This window comes from Trachurus trachurus (assembly GCF_905171665.1).
Source record: "Trachurus trachurus genome assembly, chromosome: 16".
Classification (NCBI taxonomy): domain Eukaryota; kingdom Metazoa; phylum Chordata; class Actinopteri; order Carangiformes; family Carangidae; genus Trachurus; species Trachurus trachurus.
This window is the reverse complement of record NC_139902.1, coordinates 26,690,826-26,703,401: the sequence shown is the minus strand read 5'-3', so window position 1 is coordinate 26,703,401 and position 12,576 is coordinate 26,690,826. Positions and strand designations below refer to the sequence as shown.

The following is a 12,576-nucleotide window of genomic DNA, read 5'->3' as shown; positions in this document are numbered from 1 at the left end:
GGATGTTTGGAGATCCTGCTTCACCCCAGGATCAGTGTGTATATATATAAAAAAAAACTCTGGGCATTCAATAAAATAAATTCCATCACATTATGAAAATCAGCAGTCATGCCATGTCAACTAATTAGCTGTCCAAAGCGATCAATCAGCATATCAATCAATCTGTCCATCAGTTAGTGTGCTGCCCTTTCAGGCCCAACAGTCTGTTGTGCTAAGCAGTGACATGAGGGCTGTGATCCGTCACCACGCCGCATCATGGACAACCCGACGACCCTGCAGGTCACAGGGTCGAGTTCCTCATTAAGTCTGACACTGGTTTTGTCATTAGTCTTTTCTCTGGCTCCTTCACTGAGGATTTAGACTCTTTTCTTATTTCCATTCCCTCTCATTTCCCACTCCTGTGAATGAAACATGTCGGGTGAAGGCTGGGGCGGGTGGAACAGGTGTTTCTGTCTCTGCCCTGAGAGTGGCACTTTATTCAAAATGTTATATTATATGTATTATCTAAAAAGCAATAAATATTTATGTTGTCACTATATATTTATGGCTCAGCATTTGTATGGACAACAACACTCTCTGCTTTATAAATGAGGCCCAATTAATAAATCATTACTAATGGTATATAGGTCGGTTTTATTAAGTAGTAATTAGTTCATTTGACAAGTAGATACAAATGTCATGAACTCCTAAATGAGCAGTAAATTAGAGTCAACAGCAGTGGATCCCACAGTGTGTCTCAAGGTTATTATAGGCCCTGGGTGCTGAAATATTTGTTTCCAGTATTATGGATGTGTATGTTTTTACATTTCCAAATGAACTGGTAACATTGGCAACAACGTTATTTCTAAATGAGAGATGTACAGATTATATGTTAACCCACTGAAAAAGCTGTTTAACATACAGTTTGTTCAGGTAAATGTGGTAACCAGAGCTCACAGTCGCAACAGTTTCTATTTACTTACAGTATGTCACAAGTTTTCAGGGACAACAGGCATTAATAGTCAGTGTCAGAGCAAATGACAGCAGGTGGAGTCTCTTTCGCCACAAAAATATGAAAAGTTTTAACCTCTTAAAGCCTGAACTGTCAAAAAAATTGACAGAAAATTCAAATTCTTTGAAACTGGAGTCTCTATTTGAACTCCTGACCTGGCAAACAATTTGAATGTCACTCACAGGTTATGTGATATGTTTAATACTGTAGCCTACACAAGATTTTTTAGGGAAAAAAGTGTGACACTGATGATGTAGAGGTCTCAAAAACTGCATGTATTAAATATGATACACTTGGCGTTTAAAGGTTAACAACCAGAGGAGTGACAAATAAATGAATGATGTGTTACTAACAGTTATAACGTATTATAAAACATGACCTTATAAGTCAAGATAAAATGCTTTATAGTGTGTTGTGATTATTGTTATAAAGCATTATGATCATTTCTGAGTGTTTATAACTATAGTTATACAGTGTTATAACTGCATTGTACCTCATTATAAGTATGGTTATAATGTGTTATAGAGATAGGCATCAAAGTAAAGTGTTACCGAAAATGTTTACATCTACATGTCCATCTTTTTAGTAGCCTACTTGAAAACAACAAAGTCAATTGGCAAAAGAGTAATATAACTACTTTACTTCCATCATTTTGTTTAATTTGATTTATATGAAGCAAAAAATTGAAGTGAGTGGTGGGGAGGTTCCTTGTTGTGTTTAGAACAAGTTCGACTACCACTGATGTATTATGTACATATGAGGTGAGTGAAGAAATGATGTGTGTACATTACTGTAAGCTCCTCTGGTGTTTGACGAGCCTGTAAACAGAGACAAACAACTCATGATGTCACTGATGTTGTGTCCGTGCTTCTCTCTGTGTCTCACATTTTTTTAGCTCACGTCGACATTTTGTCACCAAACTTACAACATCAGCAAAGGAAGCCGAATGTCCGAGTGTTGACTCAGATCTGGGAAATGTGTGAGTCAAACAACGTTTTAGCGAAGAAGCCGGATCGTGACTCGTTAACGGCTGGGAGTGTTTCTGCTGCTGCCTGTTAAAGAGACAACAAGCAGGGCAGCAGTTGTGTGTGACTAGATGCAGCACAGGTGCACCTGCTGTGACACACACACACGCACACACACACACACACACATATTAAAATATCTGTCTGCACCTACATGTTGTTGGGTGTACAAACAGGTCAGGGCAAAACCGAGCAGTCATCCAGAGCACCGGGTCAGGAGTTATTTGATGTGACTATATGGTGGGAATTGGGGAAGTGAAAGTAGCAGGTGGGGGAATTATGAAAAACTCCCAGTGTGGCCACAACAAGAAATCAGTGAATAACATTTTTAGACTTCGACTAAACTGCTTGTGACCTAAATGAGTGTGGCCCAGAACACAGATCCCACATTTAGCACAGTTAATCTGAGAATAGATCATGGCTACTAAACACAAACCCCACAGGTGGACCGACACATTGTATACCTGTCTGCGGGGACAGATTGCTAGTTATCCTTTTTTTTTTTTGACACTAAAAAAGCTAAAGCAGGTCAATACTTTAATTTAACTTATGATGCATATGTGTGAGTGTTTTCGAGTAGGTGTGTGTGTACTGTGTCTATGTGTGTGTGGTTACTCAGGTTGCAGAATGTAAACAGTGAATGCACCTGTGTAAATGACACACACAGAGCTGTTTAGTTGAGCTGGGAAGGCCGGCAGGGAATAAGACATGTTGTGCAAAATGTGTCACCTGGAGAGTATGAGAAAGAAAAAGAAAAAAGAAAAAAAAGAGTTTGGCACCACCAGTCATCACAACACACACACACACCTGAGCCAACCAGTTCACATACACAGATCTGGGTTCAGGAGACACCCTGAAGCTCTAGCTGCACCTGATAGATAGTTAAAACTGTGCACTCATGTGTTAGGTGCTGTGTACTTGGAGGGATTAGGGACTGTGGTGCGTGCTGTAGTATAGCAGCAGACAGACAGAATAACTACAAAAAAAAAAAAAAAAAAAAACCCAACCCACCTGTTGGGTATTTTAAGTTCCAGTCTGGTCTACAGTGAAAGCCGTTGGTGAAGACCTCTCCGTCACCCATCACAACCAACCACAACCAGACAACCAGCCGGCACAGCTGGCGTCAGTTTAAAGGTCATCAGATGGAGTGGAGTGAAAGTTTCTGAGCTTGTGAGCAGCTGAGACTTTCAGGGTTACACTGACTGTACCACATGTAGCCCACCCATCTATATGTAGCAACAACACACACAGTCACTTCACCTCACTCGAACCCATACTTTACCTTTACCTATTTTGTACACAGTAAAGTAGAGTAACTTCCTCGTTATATCACAACTGTGCACCCCCAGGTGAAGTAATACACATTTCCAAACAACTATTTCAATAATAATACTCAACATAAACATACCAATTGCATTTTCTGATGCATTAGTGATGCCAATAACATGAAAAAAACAGATAATAATGATCATTGCAATCATTTTAAAGGTGGGTCAATGTGGAAAGGCAAGTGCACCCCACAAACAAAAAATGTTATTTAGAGTTTAACATACTCAAAGATTGTTCAGATGTCTTGGAGGAATAATAAATATATTTCTCTCCAAATAGATGTGTCATGTGTTTCAATGGACACTGCTAAGATTACAATGAGAAACCAACAGCTGAAAACCATGTAGCTGTTTCAGTTTCCAGGTCCTGGGATTGATGATGCTCACATTGTCTTGACTGTACTGAAACACTTTTACTGAATAGCGCTGCATTGATGTTGTTGAAAACACCTGTGCTTTTTTCTTCTCCTATAGCCCCCTGCACACTGGACTAAAAACCCCATTAACACCTGCAAACATCTGGCCTTTGACAAGGGTACAATGAACGTTTATGACTCTGTTGTATCATGGGCTTTTCTATGCAGTCACAGCTTTTCGGGTCGAGCAAACACTGTAAACGCACCTGTCACCTGCCCAACACAGTCTATGGTTATATTCACAGCACAGCAATGCTAGCCGAGCTGACTGAGTGCTATAGTCATCCTGCAGAGAATGTGCAGTGGAATAAGGTTTGATTTTTTTTTAATAATAATTACACAGTATTAAGCATTAGTTAAGCATTAAATACTGAATTCTTCATTTATAATGCATGAATACTCATTAGTATGTAGTTTATAAACACAGTTAAAAATGTTTTATTCATACTGTAAGGTTAGGGTTAGCACTCACTGTATTTATAAACTACATACTAATGAGGATTCATGCATTATAAATGAAGAATTCAGTATTTATTAATGCTTAACTAATGCTTAATAGTGTGTGCTTATTATAAAGTGTTCCCGAATTTACACACATACATATGTAATGGACAAAGCGTCTCAGTTTGAAGCAACAAGCACACTCATCTAATGGAGTGTTAGCAGGTTTAGCTGCTTCAGAAAAAAAAACGCTAATTATTACACTAATTATGGCACAAAGGTATAGGTATAAAAGGTGTGAACATCTGCTGTGGAAAGGCCTGTTGGGCAGGACTGCATGTTTTAGATAAAATATTCAAAATCATTGTTCCTTTGCATTTATGAAATCCTCAGCACTTGAAATATTGCACAATGATGCGGTCAAAAAAAAGTAGTGAACACTTTTTTTTTTGCTTGTTTACACATTGTTAGTAATGTGTATTTTTGTAGTTATTCTGTTTTGCAACAAATGTTCTGGACAGAGTGTACACATGTGGTTTGGGAAACTATGATGATAATGTTGGGTCTTGTTTCAAATGATTCGTAATGGTGCTTTACGTTTTTAGATATGTTTATAGGTGTGTATACTGAGATCTGGTATCACTTTTTAAAATATTTGTATGTTTTCAATTTTGTACATAATGAACTGAATGTTAAAATCCTCTACATAAGTATAAATCCAGCACATTTAAAAGATAGGGGTAGGAGGATGATGGTATAAGCCCATTACCATCCACTCAAGTGATATTATCTTGTGTTTTTACCAAAGAAGATGAGAAGAGGAGTTTGGCCATGTGTGCAAATCTCTTGCACAGATGTGAGCTTCTTGCAATTTCCACTCTGTGTGTATGGTTGTAACACTGGTGGCCTGCCACAGGAGAGTTTAGCTGAAATAGATCTAATGCAATACTTGTATGTACCAACTCTCTGGTTTTCTCTTGAACTATACACACTTGTCAGAAAGGGGAAAAAAAGCAGACTGGTTGAGTAAGTGTCCTCTCTTTCTCTCTGTCTCTCTCTCTGTCTCCACACTGTGTAGCCACAACAAACACAAAGGTTCACCTATCAGGCTTATCTAGTAGGCTAATGAGTCTCTGGTTACCAACCTCCAAGTCCCCAGTCAGCACTGCTGCTATAAACCTTTGGGGAAGTAGAACCAAAAACGGGCCACGATTAGAGAAGTTACACGCAGAGGAAGCGTGAGAAAGCAAACTCAAGAGACAGAAGGGCAAAGAGATAATGCACACTCACATTCCCCCTTTGTTCTGAGCGGCTATGAATGATTGCATGTGTTAAACATGAGGTCCATCTACACATCACTACATCACAGGACAAATAAGAATAGAACATAACAAGGTTACTGAGCAAAGAGTCAAAGTGCACACTGTTTAAATTCCTGCTTACACACATTAGCCACACACACACACAGACACACACACACACAATGTAAACTATATATTGAGGACTATAGGCCTCGTCCCACCAGCTCAGTGGAAGTCATTTCCAGGTATCCATGAGCTTTGTTGCCCATTGGGTACAGTGGCTGCCGAGCTCGAACGGCTAACATTAACCAGTTGGTCTAACACTAGTTGTCACAACATCTCCCCATGCTTTTACGACTCTTCGCCGGTACTTGATTGTCCGAATTGGACACCAAGAGTTTCATATAACCATAATTTAGCAAGTAGGTTAGCTCGGCGGCTAAAGGGCAGAGCCGGCCCAAGGCATCAGCGAGCTAAGCACCTACTTAGGGCCCCGTGACTACTATGGGCCCTAAATTGCAATTAACTTTTTAAAGCTACAGTGTGTAACTTCTGCCAACAATTCTGCGTAATTGCAAAAATTGTTGTTGTTGGACCTCACATTGATTCTCAAAAAAAAAAAAAAAAAGCGAATGATGTGTTTACAGTTTGTTACTTTTAGGCCTAGGCCTAGGTGACATTCAGTATCCCACTCAGTACTATATCACTTTGAATATTAAGTCTAAATCAATCCCAAGCTGCACTTTTAGCTGAATTTGGTGCCATTTCAGATTGAAAATCATAGGTGGATTAAAAAAAACATGCCAGGCTAAGAAATAAGTTTGTAGTAGGTGTGTAAATGATCTATAATTGGTATTATTGGCAGTAATAGAGGGCCCCAAAATAAAATTTTGCTTAGGGCTCTGTGGAGGCTTGGGCCGGCCCTGCTAAAGGGACAGTAACTTGAAAGATCGGTACCATCATCTCCTTTCCTATACATGTAGGTTCTTATACTACAGCCCTCTGCAGGTTACTCCAAAAAGAACTGGTTAACTCAAAAAAGGATCCAGTGATCACATACAGGCCTTGACGCTTCATGAGTATAAAGTCCAGCGAGGAAAACTCTTTATGAGATCCATAATAGTCACATACAACCACGACAGTTTGCTATAATAATCTAAATGTCCGTTTTGCACGAATTTCAATCAACATTTCTGCTGAAAAACAGCAGAAGAATTATTTTACATGGAAAAACTATTCCAAGCAGCAGTAGATTTTTAGGCTTCAGTGGAGGAAGCCAAAAAACTGTAGACTGCAACTTTCTGTTTTATTATGGACATAAATGGTCAAAGAGGTAGACGAGCATTTGTGAGTCACTGCTAAGGCTAAATGGACAGTGTTTTTCTCAGACCTCATCCGTCATCCGCCTGTCATGGGCTGGAGTTCATGCACCATGTTGCTAATGGAAAAGGCTATATAGCATCAAAGATTCATACCACTGACCTCTTTGAAGTTTGTCCTCGAACCAAACATTGTTGCCACACATTATTGAGCCGAACAGTCATTTCCCATGGCAACAGAAAACACAAGAGATAGAGGGAGCAAAAATGAGGAGAAAGAGAAAAGAGAGGAAAATACCCATTTACAGCCATTTAGGCCTTTCAGTATTCATGACAGAGGAGACTGTGGTGGTTCCCATAAAGTGTGGGACATTAAACCTCCAAAAGAGGCACGGCAGAGGAGGAGAAGGAGAAGGAGGTGGGTGTCATCCCCGCTGCACTCAGACCTCAGGGCCCCCGTGTGCATGCATCTCACATGGAAAAGGACTGAGGCTGAGAGTGGCGTCTGTGTTGTCTAGGCAACTTGCATGAAAAGAAAGAAAGAAAGAAAGAAAGAAAGAAAGAAAGAAAGAAAGAAAGGAGGAGAAGAGAGGAAAGGAGAGGAGAGGAGAGGAGCTGGGTGTGAATGGATGAGCTCCTGATGTGTGGCGCCAGGCTGTCTGCCCGGCTGGGCGGCTCAGTGCGCGGCTGTGAGGGAGCGAGCGGAGCGGCAACACGGCGCGGAGAGCGGAGGAATGTTGGAGGCATAAAAACACACAGCGGGGGCAAGGAGGGGCAATGAGGGGCAAGGAGGCCCGGCCAAACTGGGCCTGTCACTGGGTCAGGGCGGAGGAAGTGACAAAGTTTGGTACATTAAACACACAGACACACACATACATACACAATAACGATCAATGTATTCAATCATTTATGATGATTATGGCACCGAGAAGCCAGTGTTCCGTTGTTACAGCTCAGTGGTTTTCATTGTTGTTAGATTTCCAAAGTGAGGTGAGGCAGGTTTGTCTTTTCTTTTTTCCCCCTCTCTCTCTACGCAGGTGGTTCAGCTCAGGATCATCTGTCACTGTGTGGCGGGACCAGTATAATAATATAGGCTATATGCTGCTGCTGCTGCTGCTGCTGCACGGGAGGCTCTGTGTATATGCGCAATTACGCATCAGTGACTCTCCGGCACTAAAGATGCAGTCAGACACTAATCAGCGAGGTGAATCGGTGCAAACACAAACATCACCTGTGACTGGATCAATGAGGGAAAAACCTTCAACATCGTCTCTCTGCCTCTCTTTCTCTGTCGCTCCTTCTCCATCTCTCTCTCTCTCTCTCTTTCACACACACATACATGCGCACGCACACAGACACACATACACACACACCTCTCCTACAGACAGGCAGCCCACCGCAGCGCACACAGAATGAGACACGCCTTTTTCTCGGCTCCGTTGTCGGGTCGGTGGGCAGCGGGCTGCCGGTGATTGACCAGCCTCTCTCCCTGATCTGTCAGCCGGCTGGCTTGGCGCCTCCCCTCTCCTCTATAAATGTAGGAAATCTATTCATTCCTTTCACATCGAGCTTAGTGAAGTGAGAGGGAACTGTGTGAGGCTCCACGGGATGTTTTGACAGACTAGAATATCGCCTTTTGGTTTTTATCTTCTCCTCCTTCTCCTTCTTCTCTCGGTACAATTTCAGGCTGTATTAAAGTGGCATTTGCCGTGTTTACAGCGCCGTGGTAATCTTTAATTCCGCTCGCTAGTAGTAGTGTAATTGTTCGATTTTTTTTATTTTTTCCTTTTTTTTGTTGCCTCTCGTTGAGCGGTTGGTTATCTAAGATGAAGGCTGTTACTCCAGTCCGCCCCCAGGACTCCTCCTCCACCACCACCACCACCAGCAGCAGCAGCAGCAACAGCAGCAGCAGCAGCCAGCTCTCCCTGCACTATCTGTCGAAGCAGAGCCTCAACATCGCCCGGTGCAGGATGGAAGAGGAGGAGCTGTTCTGCCTGCAGTACGACATGAACGACTGCTACAGCCGACTCAAGCGCCTGGTGCCCACCATTCCGCAGGATAAGAAAGTCAGCAAAGTGGAGATCCTCCAGCATGTCATTGACTACATCCTGGACCTGCAGCTGGCCCTGGAGACGCACCCTTCTCTCCACAGACAACAGCAGCCACAGCGGAGCGGGACCTGCCCTGCTCCTCCTCCAGCCTCCAACAGCAGCAGCCGGACACCGCTGACGGTGCTCAACACTGACCACCACCAGGTAAAAAAAAAAAAAAAAAAAAAACCTCAGCGTCCAAGCAGCGGAGACTCGGCTTCTCCCTTTTCTCTCTGTTTCTCTTTCTCTTCATCTCCCTCTCCGGAACTTATCCCGGGGACCCCCAGTCTATATAGTCTACTACCTCCGTGTCCGCGAGTCAGACTCAGACTCAGACAAAGCGCGTCATGCCCGTTATGTGTCATTGTCCTCCGAGTGTTAGAAAACACAGAGATGAATCTAAATGTTATATACTGTATACACACACACGTCTTCTTATCTCAGCCTCGTGAAAATCATGCGTAAAAGAAAAGAAAAAAAAAAAGAAAATGCATTCGGCGTGGGCTAGATTGCGCACTTGATTGCGGGCTTTATGATTTGCATGATAATGACAGTGTGTGTCAGAGGCCCTACCTTATCCCAGGGCTGGTGAAGTACCTCAGCCTGCAGCCCACTCCACTGCGCACAATAAGAGCAATTTGTTATTCAATAGGCTATAAGAGAATTTATTTTGGGAGATATAGCAGGCTGATTTTCCACTGCTCTGCTGTATATCATTTATTTTTCACGGGTTTAGGCAGGCCTTGGATTTTTTTTTTCTTATCTGTTTTCCCCCTCCTCAATGGCAGCTATAAACGTTTAACCTGTTTGTTTTTATTCTTTTTTTTTCTCCTTTTTATTCTTTTAGAGGACATCAATAGTCAAAAAGCAGGAGGACACGATTTTATGCCGCTGAGACATGAGCACTGCATTGGTAAGTTGACTTCCAATAATATTATTAATCATTTTCAGTGTTTTTTTTATTTTATATTTTATTTGAAATCATAATTATTATTGTTATAGTATATTCTTTTTTTCTTCGACTTTACATCAGACACATGTGGCCCAGTAGAAAACACCACAGGCCCTAAACGTGGCCACTGAAGCATCCCCATTAACTTGATTACTGTAGCCTGTTATGTGGTGTAAATTGACAATCTCAAGAGTGCTCTGGGGAGGCCAGTGGATGTCAGAGAAAATAATAATTGAGGAACATGAAATTGGCAGCAACCTCAGAGGCAGCTGTGCTTTGCGCAATAACTGTCACTAGTGTAGCAATCTGGGAAGAAGAGAGGGTTAAAACCTCAGCTTGTCCTCTCTTTCAGTCTCTCACACACACACACACACACACATTCACTCTTTGTCTATCTCTCACTTCCATTCAAGCTACATTACAGCTCTGGCTTTGCTGTCAGATTTATAGCACTGAATCTAAACACACCTGCATAAGACTGAAAGTATGTATGTATACGTTCAGTTGTGTGGTAGTGGTGGTGTCAGACACTCTCACATTCTGGGCGAGAGCCTCAGCTGCCTTCTCGCCACCTTCCTCGTCGTCGTCAGCCTTTTCCAAACAGCCCCGAGGAGCTGTGTGCTTGTTGTTTGACCTGGTTTGTTTTGGGTTGTTGATCAAGCATGGCCTCTGTTTTGTCGGTGGCGCCAGTCAGTCTGGAGTTGTGCAGCTCGCTCACTCACTCACTCACCCCCACCCTTCCCCTCCCTCCCTCCCTCCCTCCCTCCCTCCCTCCTTCCCCTCCACAGGTGTGCAGGCTGCACAGAGCTGCTCCAAAGCCAGCAAAAGCTTCGCCAGGGACTCACACCCAACTGGAGGCACAATCACAAGGGGATTTCAAAAAACCGCTGGGAGGAATTAAACCCAAATAAAGTCACTATTCATATAAGCTTTTTTTTTTTTTTTTTTTTCCTCCTTTTCGGTTCCATTGAACAAGGAATCACTGTGTAGACATCTCCCTTCCCTTCTTCTTCATCCTGTTTAAGTTGCTCTAACTTTACTTCTTCTCACTTAAAAACATGGGATCCCCCCCCCCACACACCCAACGCAGAGAAGTTTTGTGTTGGAAACTCGTCTGTCGACAGCTATGAAAACTGTTTGTGAATTGTGCTTAAAGAATAGTTACAAAATGACTCCAGTTTAAAGCTTTACTAAACTGCGAAAATCATTGTACATGTTTTTGTACATCTATTGTTTCAAATAGATGATTTGTGTTGAACAGGGATCTGATCCCTGGGATCTTAAAATGTTTCATATTGTAAAGAAGAAGAACAATTCTGATTCGAGACAATAAAGATTGTACATAAAGAGACACAAATGTTCTATAAAAGTATGTGAAAGGAAGACTTATATGTTTAAAATAGATTATTGTAATTATAAGCTATTTTTATTAAAACCTTCTTTTTTTTGTCGTTATGTAAATATTGTGTTTCCACTGTTTATGCTCTGCCAGTAATGTCCTCACATGACGATTATCAGTTAACTCTTTGCAGTGTTTTTGGAATAGTTGAATATGTAGCATGTCAGGCTCATTGCAGAGATGTTGAATGTGCACTGAAGCAGCCCCTCCGTGTGTAGATATGTGGTGGAGTTCAATACAAGTTCCTTTTTTATTGATTTGGCCTGCTCAGCTTTCTCTTGAGTTGTTTTGTATTCATTAACTTAACGACAGCTTTGACCGAGGGGGTCGGTCGACTATTTGATCTGGAACAAAAAAGAAAAGAAAAGAAAAAGGCCTGATCTTGATTGTGTTACACTGCAGAAGGCAAAAAAAAAAATGAATCCGATCCTTACAGCACTTTGACAGTGTTTACAATATAATACATCAAAATCACTGCAACAACAATGTCGCTGGTCTATCTGTGCAGTCCGAGGAGTTAATGATTGACACCATGCAACCATGAAACTTTGGTTATACGAACTGATGAAATATGTGAACACGAAGAGACTCTTTGCAGACAAACAAACCAAACTGTGTGCAGACAGACAGGCTGTGTCTTTAAAAGTTAAGATATGAACTGATTTCCCTGTCGGAGAGTCAGCAGCCGTTGTTAATGTAAAGAGAAAAAAGAAAAGAAAAGAAATGAAAGCCTTTATTTTTCATGACATCGAACACCGAATTTACCTCACCACCCTCCTGCCAGTGTGAGAGGGCACTTGTACATTACTGTCAGCTGCACTGTTGGACTTGACCTTCACTGGCTTGTGAGGAGTTGTCAAAACAATTAAAGTTTCCAGGAAGAACTGTGTCGTCTCAAGTTTTGTCTCAATGGGCATCTCGGTCTCTTTTGCTTTTTCGACGCCGGGCGCTGTCACGTGAAATAATGAGAGGGGAGAAACAGGGAGGAGGAGGACGAGGTGCAGGGGAGCGCTGCGCTGGTGGAAATAAAGAAAGGGTGGATAACAGATACTGAAGAACGTTGCAGGTGTCCGCTACACTGTCAGCGCTCCAACCTGTTTGACAGGGTTCAGGGATAAAGTTTTTTATTATTGTAGGCTTTTATTAATTCCATCACACACACACACACACATAGTCACGGCTTCAGAAACACAAGAGACAACCAAACAGTGGAGTCAGGATAAATATAAGCCAGGTGTCATTCGTTTCTTTTCATACTCAAAGCTTTATGTTGGAAAAATATATATATAAAAAAACTCCATGACAAACTAGTTT

At 41.9% G+C, this 12,576-nt stretch overlaps 1 protein-coding gene across 1 annotated transcript; it reads left to right on the top strand.

The window, feature by feature from the left end:
- Positions 1-8,380: 8,380 nt before the first annotated feature.
- Positions 8,381-12,146, top strand: id4 (inhibitor of DNA binding 4). The gene is made up of 3 exons (XM_083988937.1): positions 8,381-9,076; positions 9,759-9,824; positions 10,652-12,146. The coding sequence occupies exons 1-2, from the start codon at positions 8,648-8,650 to the stop codon at positions 9,804-9,806; spliced, it is 477 nt and encodes a 158-aa protein (XP_083845063.1). The 5' UTR covers positions 8,381-8,647; the 3' UTR covers positions 9,807-9,824; positions 10,652-12,146.
- The last annotated feature ends 430 nt before the right edge of the window (positions 12,147-12,576 follow it).